Source organism: Arabidopsis lyrata (assembly GCF_000004255.2).
Source record: "Arabidopsis lyrata subsp. lyrata unplaced genomic scaffold ARALYscaffold_2, whole genome shotgun sequence".
In the NCBI taxonomy this organism is placed as follows: domain Eukaryota; kingdom Viridiplantae; phylum Streptophyta; class Magnoliopsida; order Brassicales; family Brassicaceae; genus Arabidopsis; species Arabidopsis lyrata.
This window is the reverse complement of record NW_003302554.1, coordinates 4,457,636-4,470,698: the sequence shown is the minus strand read 5'-3', so window position 1 is coordinate 4,470,698 and position 13,063 is coordinate 4,457,636. Positions and strand designations below refer to the sequence as shown.

At 31.9% G+C, this 13,063-nt stretch overlaps 2 protein-coding genes across 4 annotated transcripts; one reads left to right on the top strand and one right to left on the bottom strand.

Annotated features, from left to right (window-relative positions):
* Positions 1-2,460: 2,460 nt before the first annotated feature.
* Positions 2,461-5,108, bottom strand: LOC9324296. Its single transcript, XM_002886658.2, has one exon. It carries the CDS (start codon positions 3,937-3,939, stop codon positions 2,677-2,679), a length of 1,263 nt encoding a protein of 420 aa, XP_002886704.1. The 5' UTR covers positions 3,940-5,108; the 3' UTR covers positions 2,461-2,676.
* Positions 5,109-7,337: 2,229 nt separating this feature from the next.
* LOC9322770 (uncharacterized protein At4g06598) lies at positions 7,338-10,123 on the top strand. Of its 3 annotated transcripts, none has more exons than XM_021035917.1 (6): positions 7,404-7,590; positions 8,191-8,915; positions 9,018-9,093; positions 9,196-9,322; positions 9,474-9,675; positions 9,850-10,123. In XM_021035917.1, coding segments are annotated over exons 2-6 (1,119 nt in total). In that variant the 5' UTR covers positions 7,404-7,590; positions 8,191-8,202; the 3' UTR covers positions 9,851-10,123. The 3 variants fall into 3 exon arrangements, with proteins under 3 accessions (XP_020891575.1, XP_020891576.1, XP_002888232.2); XM_002888186.2 differs by having other exon boundaries at positions 9,810-10,123; XM_021035916.1 differs by having other exon boundaries at positions 7,338-7,590; positions 9,474-10,123.
* Positions 10,124-13,063: the final 2,940 nt, after the last annotated feature.

Genomic DNA, 13,063 nt, shown 5'->3' with positions numbered 1-13,063 from the left:
GGAGAGCTCATCGTTGATAAGTCGCTCGGAAATCGCCATGAATTGGACCTCTGAAGAAGACGAATGTCTGGTTCGACTCCTTGATAGGTTTGTGAATTCTTTACGACCAAATTTTTTGCTTTTAGTTTCATGAGAATCAAACTTAGGTTTACGATTTTGTTGATTTCTTCTTGTTCTGATATTGTTTTGTCTTTCGTGAAGTTATTCGTGGGAATCGTGTAGTGCTGTTACACGTTATTCGAAAATCGCTGCATGGTTTCATGACAAGACCATCAGGGACGTTGCTATACGTAGCAGATGGATTTACGTAAAGTCTTCTCCTTGTTTCTTCTTCGTCAAGTTTTGTTCTTTCTCTGTTTCTTGATTGATAATTAATTAATCATTGATTTTTTTTTGGGTTTATTTTGTTTTTGTTGCAGAATAAAGAAAACGCCAAGAGAAGAAAAGAAGATCACAATGGATTGGGAAGAGCCAGAGTTGACAATAAGGTTTAGTCATAGAATCTATCTCTCTCTCTTCTAAATTTTTTTTTTTCTCTCTTCTCTCTTCTAAATTTAGGTTTAACCACATCTTGTTTATGTAATTTCTGTATTACCTTTGATTTCTTCAGGAGATTATTGATATGGTGGTGGCTTCACAAGTGTTTCAACCATCTCAACATGGTAATTAAGTATCTATTTGATTCAACGAATCTTCAAGATTTTAGGATATTTAATTCTCAATAAAAAAAGATATGGAAATATTCTTAAAGAGCCATCATTTAATGATATGTAGGGGTTGACAACGAGCTTCTGAAACAGAATGAGCAATGCTTCAATAAGATTTGTGCAAATTTCACATCCTTAAGCGTAAGTATATTGACCAATTTAGTTTAGATACTAAAATCACTAAGAAAGCTTGGTTTATTTTCCTTTTTGTTTCTTTCTTATACAGCCCACAGAAAACTTGGACCTTTTCAGCAAAATCCGGGAGAACATCAATAGCCTTATCAAAAAGTAAGTATTTCATGATGTCTATGTTTGATTCTCTTGATTGTTTTACGTATATCATTAATTTTCTTTTTGATATTACAGTTTGAATGAGAATGTGTCTGAGACATGGAAGCAGATGCCACCATTGCCGGAGAAGTTGAACGATTCGTTATTTTATGTCCTATATAATGCAGTTTCCCCTTCATCAAATCTACCATGAATGACTCTTTCTTTTTCTTCTTCTTTGGCCTTTTCAGTTTCTTCTAAATTGATTCTTTCAGTTTTTAGGTTTTCTTTATTTCTATCTCAGCAGAAAAGCATTAACTTAGAAGACAAGTTTTAGACTTTAGTAATCTGCTGATTTAATATTACTTTTTTCTAAGTTAAAATAAAGGAAAAAATATTGCCAGCTAAGATGAAGTATAACGGAAACACCTGGTCACATATACCAAGTAAACTAAATGATACTAAGCTATATGACGTATTATATGGATTGCATGGCTACATATACGAAATATATGGTAAGCGACAAATGAACCGTTTGAAATGGTATAGTAATCCAGAAATCTTCTTCATTATTGGGAAAAATAACAATGATTCCAATTCGTCACATGTATATATAAGGAAGAAGTTTTTTTACTCAATTAATTTATCAATATAAATGTAAATTTATGAGATCTTGTAAATGTTTATTTGTTTGTTATAGATAATTTATGTTACCAAATTTTATAATTTTTTTGAATAGATATAATAGAATAAATATTAATTTTACATTTAAAAAATAGTGGGCAAACAAAAAACACCAATTCTCGGACGAATTTCTTAGTCGCCCACAGGTCATTCTGAGTACCGACTCCATCCAAATTTTTAGGTTATGACCTGCTAGAATTTCTCATCTTTATATTATAACTCTTTGTTATGTATTTTGTCACTTATAAATAATTTTGCATTCATAAAAAATGTTTCAAAAGTGTTTTTAATCATAATTCTCCTTTTTTACATTTTTATTCATAAATTGTTTTAATATATTCGGAAAATATTTATGATATAACTTTAAAACATAGTTAATTTTATATAATAATTCTTATATTTGAATATATTATCATAATAATTTAATACATAAACACAATCAAATATATTTGTTGAAAATGAGTTCCTCCGCGATATCGCGGGAGTTCATAACCTAGTGATAATAATAATAATAATAATATTCGGAAAAAAAAAAGATAAATATATAATCATAAAAATAACATGAGCACACAAAATTTTTGAAAACTTTGCATAAAATCGATTGAATAGAAAAATACTAAAATTTATTTTCATAAATATATAGTCTTTAAATGCATAATTGATTTTGAGAGCTCTTTTATTATACAGTCAAAATCTGTTAATTCTCCCTACCAAAAAAAAAAAATCTGTTAACTCTTGTTGAGCCACAATAATTTTTTGTTGAAATCAAAACGTGAGTGGAATGAAAAAGAAACGAAAATTTTCAACAAGAAAACACGAAAGATATGTAATTAAGCTCATCAGATCCCAAACTTAAACACCACAAAATACATAAAACAAAACAACATATTGATGATTACAAATTAACACACAAAAACAAAAAAGAGACAACAGAGGGAAAAAAATCATAAAATAGAATAAAAAGAGACTGATTTGATGAATATTCTTCTCAGTTCTGTCTCCATGTTCTTTAACTTCAACCCCACCATTGATGCACAGCAACACCTTCATCTCTTAGTTTGCCATAAAGAGCCAAACACTCCCAATAAGCCCTACCACTCTTACTCTGCATCTTCCTTCCTCTTAGCCCTAAACCCTTTGGCTTGCACTCCAAGAAAAGCTCATCCACCATTTTTATCGACTTGCTCCTCATCATCTCCTCCACCACTTCCGCCTCCGCCTTCATCACCACGTATTCCTCCTCCTTGACATTCTCTTTCAGCCACTCCGTCATGCCCATTTTCTCAGATTCTAGGCTCATCTCATCGTTCACCGTCTCAATCTTGTACATCTCAAACTTCTGATTCCTTGTTGGGTAATTTTCAACAAACCATTCCATTCCGCTGCTTCCTTTTCCGTTTCCCACATCGATAAATACCCGCCTTGAGTAGCTCTCGAGGTCCAAATTGTCTCCCATAAGGTCCGGGAGGTACCGTGTCCGTTTGAAGTAAGTTCTTGATTTCCTTGAAGCTGCTCTTGGTGGTTCAAGGAGAACATCCTCTAGCTTTCTCAAAGCTTTTTCCCTGGCCTCTTCTTCTGTGATACCGAGAAGCTTTCTCCCGGGGGCGACTAAGCTCTGTTTATGCTCTGTTTCCCCTGTTTTCCTCATCGTCATTACCGTGTACTCAGAGCTCTTTACGTAGACTATTTCGTAGTTTGGATGTTTCAAGAAATTTGGAGGAAGATCTTGAAGGTTGAGTTGGACGGTAAAGATGCCGCCAACTTTAAGAGTCCTGTCTATAAATTCAGCAGAGTCAATGTGACGAGAATGCGCAAAGGCGAAATCAAAGGTCTCATCTGGGACCATGCTCTGCATCTCCTGATTGCTTGCAGATACAAGAACCATATCAGTTTCGATCACTGTTTGAGAGTATGAAGAAACAGTGACCTCATCATCTCCTCCACTTAGGAAGAGTGCTTTATCTCCCATCTTAAAGAGACCTTCCTTCTCCAAATCGTTGAGAAGCAAAGGCAGTAATTCAGGAAGGTCAGATTCAACCGACTTAGATGGAGCGGTTGCAGAAGTTCCATATTTGAGGAGACTTAACCAAGTAAATGACAGAAACAACAAAGCCAAAAGCGTTGATCTCATAAAGAGACTCAAGACTTCAGAGCGAGAAGCCTTGAGGAAAGTATCCGCAGAGCTTATAGAGGAGCTCGGGCAGTCTCTCTTTTTCAAGAGGTAGTGAAAATGCTTTTGGCACATGGAGTGAAAGTCTTGGACAGTAACAAACACCATATCTTTTTGTTATGTCTTAAAAGCTGAGACAAAGAGAGCGCGCGAAAATGTACAGTTGAAAGTTAAAGAAAAGGAAAGAGAGAAGAGAAGAGAATAGAATAGAGAGCTAAAAGAGAATCAAAAGGAAGTAAGAAGAAGAGAAAGAAGAAAGAAAAAAGCGAGCGAGAGAAGAGGCGAGCCTAGCGAGTGCAGAACCTTGCGGCTGTATGATTCCCACCGGTGAGAGAAACGCGGCTACTCTTCAAATTAGACCAAAGAGACATCAACTGCCTCATCCTCTGAATCTCCATTGCGGTTATCAGCTATTACCTCTTTCTTGCTCTCAATCTGCTATTTCATCATTAACGCGCACACACAAAGATATGTTTTTGTTTTGAATATAAGTTATGTATGGTAATCAAATGGATCCTCAGATGTTGCTCCCCATTCTTTCGGAAGAGAAGAGATGAATTCAAGGAAGCAACATATGGGAATGAAAAAGAGAGGAAGAGCAGAAAGAGGTTTTATTGAATTTGATTTTTTTGTGGGTTTGATTTCTTGAGGGTTAAGCTTTCTTTGTTTCTCGCAATAGATGAGAGAGAGTTAGATTGAAAATATAAAGGGCTTTGCTGTTTTGTTTGAGCCTCTGTTTACGCCATGCCTCTATCTATATTAAGATATTTTCCTCTAAATTCATGGGGGCTTTTAACTTCTTTTCCAAGTAACCTCACCATTATCCTTTATTAGGGTATGGCCACATCAGTGCTAACTCATTTCAGTTCTTATTTGTTTTGACTCTGTTTTAGGGTTGGTGAAACAATAAACTCGTTGCACATTTACAAGTAGTTAAATCATTTCGTATAAAAATACATTTATTACTTATCATTTGTATAAATATATGCAATCATGCTGCCATCATTTTAGGCTTGAGTTGATCTTTCCAATACAACAAATACCAAAGTATACTCTTCTTTATTCATTATGGTAATCACCACATCCATCAATTGAGCTCAATGAATTTTCATGTTCATTACTTTCATAGTGGACTGTCGTATATACAAAGCCTTTCAATTTGGTTAATTCGCTTGTAGAGAACCTCCTTACGTGTAAATTAAGAAGATGGATTATTTCACGGGTGTGTTTGTTCGGAAAGTTCTAAGAGCAACATTATCAATAGTCTCTTAGGACAACTCTTAAGTTAAGAAATATGTCTTATAACTAACAAAAGTCTCTTAAAGTCTCTTAACTTAGAGACTTTTGTTAGTTATAAGACATATCTCTTAACTTAAGAGTTGTGTTAAGAGACCATCAATAAAGATGGTCTAACATTTACAGGTAAGGATAGTTTTCGAAAGGAAAAACACTAACAAATTGTTAGGAATCATGGACTAAAAGCAATTGGTAATAAGTGGAGAAACTCATATAAAATGTTAGACCATATGTCCCATATAAAATATTTCGTCCTCCGATATATATGGGACATTCTTAACATTCTAATAGGTTTATTCGAAATATGGGTAAACATAACCGACCCAACGGAAACAATCCAAATCCATTGTCTCGATAATACTACAATAAGGGCGGATCACATATATGAAAAACCGTGGGATAAAATCTAAACAGATTGTGTTAAGCATTCTAAAACAAATTAATCAATTTTTTTTTTCCCATTGCAGGATAGTTAAAAAGATATGTCTCATAATTCATACATCATCCACTTGGATACCACCAGCATAGGCCAGAAAATCGATGGTCGTCCACATCAACGCATCTTGCAATAAAAACTTTTGCTTCTTCAAGATATCATAAGCTTCTTACTATCCACAAATATCGAAGGATTCATATTTATTAGCCATTGTTGTTGCCCATTTAGTGCTCCAAAACTTTGTTGCCCATTGTTGTTGCTCACAAATCTGTAACGATTCACATTTTAACCACATAGATCATAGATGTAGAAGTGTTTAACACATAAATTTTCGTGGCTAAATTCGATTTTTATGTAGTTATTAAAAATCTTCCATTACGAATTACTTCGCTACAGTTTGTTACACGTTTTATATTAGTTTTTACGGATTATCAATACACTTTTTTTATTTTTTTATTTTTCATACTAATCTATTACTTTTCATCAACATGCAATAATTTTCTTATAGTGATGGTCTATTTCTCGTCCCACTTTCTTTAAATAATACACGCAAGCTTCATAAATACATATATGCAAGGAGCTAAGAATAGTAGTAGAAAATTATTGGTCAAGTCTTTGATATAGATGTGATTATTATTTATATAAAGTGGTTAAACAAGTAGGAATATTTAAAAATTGAAGTGATTAATGATTAGTTAACACAGTGATTAACAATAATGGACATCATAAGGTTGTGGAAAGATTGGGGCCGCCACAGACTGGATTGGGAACAAGAGATTTGGATTTAAATAAGTTAATGAGAGACATGTTTGAGAAAATAGAAATTTGAGACTACATTTTTGTTTTTGTCATTTTGTGAACTTATAAATATATAAATGTTTTGTGAACTTATAAATGTAATAAAAAACTACAAGTTGGCCCATGTTGTTGCACTTTTAAGTTAGGTAACAGATCAATTCCAACTCACCAATCATTATATAAATAAATAAAATTAATAAATAAATGGCCCATATGCTAAAAACATGATCTTCGACAAAAGATCCTCTTTCATTTTGGGTAGTGTTTATGACGTGTAAATTGTAACTAGATTAATGTCTTTGTCTATCTATGTTCTTTTCTATATTATAACTTTCTTTTGTAGATAAAACTTTTAATCACGACAACTTTATAATATAATAAATTATTGAAAAGAAAAACATATTATGCCATTGTTTGAGAATACAATTCAGCTTCTCTCTAGTACTAATTCTACATACCACAAAAATATAATATTAATAATGGAATAACTAAATATTATTGGAAACAAGATTTTAAATTATAAAAAAACTAATAAAATATCAAAATTAAATGCTAAAAAAACGCAAACGAGAAGCAAAGACTATAAAACATGATCTCTAACGAAATAGAATTATCAAACAAAACCTCCCCGCTTCAAATGATCAAAGCCAACTACAGCAAACGAAACGAGTATGTTAACAGTAACTAACAAAATTTCTTATTTTTTTTTCATCCTAACGAAATTTTTTATAGCGAAACTAGAATATCTGTACCTCTAATAACTTAATTTTACATTTCAATTGGGCCAAAAAAAAAAAAAGAATTCCATGATTAATGAGACAATTACTAAAAAGCAAGTTATGCCTTAAACTAAAAGGGAAATAAATAGACTTTTTCTAGCTTGTTCCAATTTAAATTAGTATTTGAAACTTTTGATTTTGAATCAAAAATCCGCGGAAATTAAACATCGGGGTCAAATTGTAAAATATAATAAAGTATTTGAAACAATTTTTAAATACTAAAAGTAAGAAAAACAAAAGAGAAGGCTTTTATTTTACTTTTAAGGACTTAAATTCTCCAAAATTTCTCTCTATCACCCTCCTCCTCTGACTCAAGAGAGATTCTTCTTCTCCATCAACGATAAGACAGAGAAGCAAAGAGAAGATCTCCGGTGGAAGAAACAAGCCGGAGTTACCATTTTCAACTTCTGTTTTCTGAAATTTTCTCCGATTTGGATCTGTCTCCGACTGGTTAGTTTGTTCTTCTTCTTTTAGTTGGAAGTAGAATCAATTATCAAATCTGTATCTATCTGATTCTCATAGTTTCTAAAAAAAGAAACTTTTGGATTTGACTTACTTTTTATGGATTCTTGATATTATAAGTGGGAAAATGTGGGAAGATGGAAAAAGATTGTTGATGAACTTGGATGAGTAAGAAGTTTGATTACCTAAGATGATAGATGATTAGTTTTTTGTAATTATGTGTCTAAGACAAGTGTTTATATTGATATAGCTTAATGATAAAGCAACATAAGTGGGATGAGCTGGTCTGGTCTGGTCTGGTTTGTCTGAATTGGTCAGTTATTATAGTGTTGTGAGCTTTTCATTTCCAAACAAAGAAACTAAAGTTTTATAAAACATTTTAGGCTCTATAGATTTGTTGCATTGATCTATGCTTGATTTTGTCTTAAAACCTTTTCCCTTCAAGTAAGAGCATTCTTAGCTTTCGGATTGCTTGTTTTGTTCTGTATCTGCTACTAGGTTCTTAGGCCAAGCTTAAAAAGATCTGCTTTGTGGGTTTTGATGCAATGGTTTAATTAGTCAGATTTATCTTTACTGTTATCTTGGCAGGCAAGGGTGACAATGGCTAGCTCTAAAGGATCACAGAGTGTTAGAAACTTGATGTACCCGGGAAAGCATGCTTTGCTCCCACCAAAAATACCGTTTCCTAGTGTTTCAGCATCGTATTCTGAGTATATTCCAAGTGGTTTGATTGGTTCAAGGCATGGTCAGAAGCTTAGTGATGAGAAAACGCACCACCAGCGGACTTCCTCTGAGAGCCATTTGGTAGAAGAGCTTCCTTTTTGGCTTGATGATCTTCTCAATGAGCCAGAAAGCCCTGCTCGGAAATGTGGTCATCGGCGTTCATCAAGTGACTCTTACGCGTATCTAGATGTGGCTAATGCTACAAACATAAGTTTGACTCTCCAAAATGATTTCAGTTATAGGAATACGGTTTCTTCCACGCACAGAGGAATTCAGGAGCTTGACCGGAATAAAAATGCTCAGGATGCCGCTTTCTACTCTGATGCTAATTTTCTGAAACAGAAGAGTCGACAGCGGGATTCTTTGGTGGCATCTGGCGCTCGTCCTTCTTGGCTACCTTTCGCTCGAGAGAGTGCTGGCGGGAAAAACATGGGATCGTTATATATGTCTCAAGATGCAACAGTAATAACAGAAAGAAAGAACTATGCCGAACCTCTTTCTCATGACCCGAAAATGTTATCTTTTGAGGAAAACAACTCTAATCCACCGCCTGTGACTTATGAAGCTGACAACACAAAACGAGCCAAACAGTATGTGATCTCTTAACTATACTGATAGCTCTGAAAAATGATTAGTAATTGTGGACTTTAATTTTTCTGTATCATAACATGGTTAGTTTCTGCTTCCTGCAGGCAATTTGCACAACGATCACGGGTCCGTAAGCTCCAGTACATATCTGAGCTAGAAAGAAATGTACAAACATTGCAGGTAAGGCTCAAAAAATCTTACATTTAAAGAGAGAGTAAGTGAAATATGTATCAGATTACAATTTCTGAAGCACTGAAGTAGGAATTCCTTTTGTGTCTATAGGCAGAAGGCTCCAAAGTTTCAGCTGAACTTGATTTTCTCAACCAGAGAAATCTTATTCTGAGTATGGAAAATAAAGCTCTTAAGCAGCGACTTGAAACTATAGCTCAGGAGAAGCTTATCAAACAGTGTAAGTTTCTTGCACCCATCTGAAAAAAGTTTCTTTGAGGTTCTTTAGATTCAAACTGTAGTCTAGAGTATGAGTTTGTTAATATTAGCTAGTTATCAAGATTCAACGGTTCTTAAGATTGTATACCTCATGAGTTCTCTCTATTATCTAGTGGAACAAGAAGTGTTGGAAAAAGAGATTGGAAGACTACGAGTGTTGTATCAGCAACAACAACAAACTCAAAAACCATCAGCAAGTCGCGGACGTGCTACTAGCAAAGATCTCGACTCTCAGTTCTCGAGTCTTTCACTGAACACCAAGGATTCCAACTGTAGGCGTGACTCTGTATCTGTGATGGGTCAATTCCACTTTTAGTAAATGTCCCTCTACCCACTGGTTCATTAGATCTTAAGGGCCTGGCGTTTCAACAAGATCAGGCCCTAATCTACTGCCTCACCGCAGACGTTTTTTAACTCCCCCGTCTTTTATTTTTCTTATGGTTGACAAGTTAACTCACCAGTGCACCTGGAAACCTATATTACTTCCAGGAGATGGCTTGCCTGAGGTGGTTTAGTTCGAAGATCAGACACCTGGACTTCATTTATCTGGTGATCGATTGTCGTAGCAACTTGTAATATTCGAACCCGGACAAAATAAAACATTCATATCTGGAGTTGTACTATGATCTCCACTGTTTGTAATTTATGTTACTGGTAAAATGGTGCATTCCCTTGGAGTGAATGCTTCATGTAAAGTTGATGACATTGTCTGTAGTACTATCCCAAGTGTCAAAAGATTTGATTGCTTCAGATCTGCATTTAACTTGTATGCACATTTACAATTGTTTCATTGCTCTTTGTCAAGCCTCTTGAAGGGTTTATATGGTGTATAACACGACTTAGTGGAGTCGAACTCCGATGGGGAAGGCGGAGTCAAATGGACTTAACCACTTGACTAAAGACACATCTCCAGTGTTGTGGTTTAGTTTTAGAGCTGAAACGGCTACATTTTGTGGAAGTGTAGTAGAAAGTTCATAAATAGATTGGTATTAATTTAGGAGGACATCGTTAATAGATATTTTTTGGGTTTGGGCCACAACAAGCCGGTCCATTATCCCATTTACCATAATCTATATATATAATGGGAGAGTCTTCTCTCCATATAAGTTATCCACATCATCATCCACCTAAGCATGCATCTAATTAAAAATTAAAAGTCAAAATTTATTTAAAATGTTCATTCAATACATACTTATTTTTACTTATTGTTATTTATGATTAAAAATATTTAAGTTATAATACAAATGAATTAATATTATAAGTAAAAAAAAAAAAGAAATATAAATTTATACATAATAATATAATTTGAATCTATATATATAATGGGAGAGTCTTCTCTCCATATAAGCTATCCACATCATCATCCACCTAAGCATGCATCTAATTAAAAATTAAAAGTCAAAATTTATTTAAAATGTTCATTCAATACATACTTATTTTTACTTATTGTTATTTATGATTAAAAATATTTAAGTTATAATACAAATGAATTAATATTATAAGTAAAAAAAAAAGAAATATAAATTTATACATAATAATATAATTTGAATTTTAGCGAGAAAATGTTTAAGATAAATCATATTTAAAAACTCATAAACATTTCAGTTTTAAAATTGATATATTAAAAATCAATATGATGGATATTTCTAAAATTGTATGAAAGTTGAAAGATCATACATTTATTAGCTTTAAAAATATATATAGTAATGAATCATGACATATTTAAAAATCAATATGTTGGGTATTTCTAAAAATTGTATGAAAGTTGAAAAGACATACATTTTTTAGATATATAGTGAATTAGTGATTAATCTTATGACATATTAGTGATGAATCTTATGACATATTACTAATATATAGTGAATTAGAGATATATGATATATCTTATGACATATTAGTATTACTAATTAAAATAATAGTTGATTAGTTTATAAATTATAGTAAACAAAATGTTAAAATATAGCTTGATAGTATCGTGTATAATAATTGAAAACAAAACTAAAATAAAATTATGTATACTTTTAATTTTTAGCTTATCAAAAATACAATATAAAGTTTTATAAATGCAATTGATAGTAATACAAACACTATGCACTTATTAAAACTATAAAATATTATTTTAAAAATATCAAATATAGGTAGAAAGAGCACAATTACAACATTAAATTTAATAAGATAGAAACAAAAAATAAAAATAAAAATAAGAGAATATAAAAATATCGGAATTGAGTGACAAAATTATTCTCAGAAAGCTAAATTTCTAAAGAGAAAGACAATATATTAAAAATAAGATATAATTATATATATATATATATATATATCTTTTCTTTTTTGTTTGTAAATACAATAGATATAAATTGATGACAAAAAAAAAAGATATAAATTTGGAAAAGATAAACCAGATTTAAAATAGAGATCACACTTGAGTTTCTAGAATTATAAAAGAAAATGTTATGCATAAGAATTCATGCACTTAAAGAGAAAATATATAATGAACAATCATACGATACTAAGTCAATACAAAAAAAAACGTTTAATATATGTAGTATATTATAAGTAGACGTGTAAATATATATAATTATCACTTATAACATTTATATTATATATATAACCATTTTTACCAATAGAATTACATATAGTTTTCAAACAGTATTGTAATAAAAAAATATGTAAAATAATGTAATTTACAAAACTATAACAAAATTGAGTATATATTATTAAACCCACGCATCGCGTGGGTCCATTTCTAGTATTGATAAATAGGAGAGGAATCAAATTCTGTGTCATGGACGTTATTATTTCTTGCTTAATTTGTTTGTATGTTATAATCTTATAAAATTCATGAAATAATCTTAAACATATGATTATAAGATTGTGAGAGAACATGCATGTTATAAGAATTTTGTAACGATTTCCATGAGAACGGTCCTTGTTTCTTAAAAGGAAGTTTGGAATACGGTGAGGGATGATTTATATATAGATCTTATTACGGAATTCTATAATCTAGTTTTTAAATCATGTTACTTCTTAATAAACATGAATATCGCTTGTTGAAAACTGAAGTTACGAATTTGATGAACATAATTTGTTTTAGTTTGAATCATATAGAATGAATTTTATACTACTTATTTGCGTTTTCACAATTTAAAAATGTAATTTTGCTATTTTTAGTACCATTTACAATATTCATCAAGTTTTAAAGTTTTCATATTTTGGAAAAGTGAGTCCACTATATACTAGCTGGAAAATATGACTAACAAAAATAAAATGTGATTAATCTACTAAAAATTATTTTTGTGAAACCTAATCTAGTTTATTTTTGTTCGCTAACTATTATTCAGTTATTCCGCTATAATTCTGACATACGAGTGAGACCCATAATAAAACTCAATTAAGGGGGAGTGTTGGTCGATGATTAAGTTTCTAATTATGTTAAGGTTTGATGTATTAAGTCATGATACTAGTCTGTTTGTTTTCTATATAAACCAATTTTGTCCTAATGTAAATAACATGTTTCCGATTCAATGAAAAGTTCTTTCGTTTATTTTTCTTCCTTAAAAAGAGAAGAGGTCATCCTTTATCTCTTACTCTTTTTCTTCTCTTTCTTAATCAGTTTTGTGAATCAATTATTCAACAGATTATAAACCGTTAAAAGAGTCCATTCTTGAAAATAGGTTAATTTTACAGCTAAAATCAGGAACAT

Bases quoted from the DNA above. Each gene is read 5' to 3' on its own strand.
- LOC9322770 (XM_002888186.2), top strand. From the start codon at position 8,203: ATGGCTAGCTCTAAAGGATCACAGAGTGTTAGAAACTTGATGTACCCG. The intron at 8,916-9,017 runs GTATGTGATCTC...TGCTTCCTGCAG, and splicing joins AACACAAAACGAGCCAAACA to GCAATTTGCACAACGATCAC. The intron at 9,094-9,195 runs GTAAGGCTCAAA...TTGTGTCTATAG, and splicing joins GAAATGTACAAACATTGCAG to GCAGAAGGCTCCAAAGTTTC.
- LOC9324296 (XM_002886658.2), bottom strand. From the start codon at position 3,939: ATGGTGTTTGTTACTGTCCAAGACTTTCACTCCATGTGCCAAAAGCAT.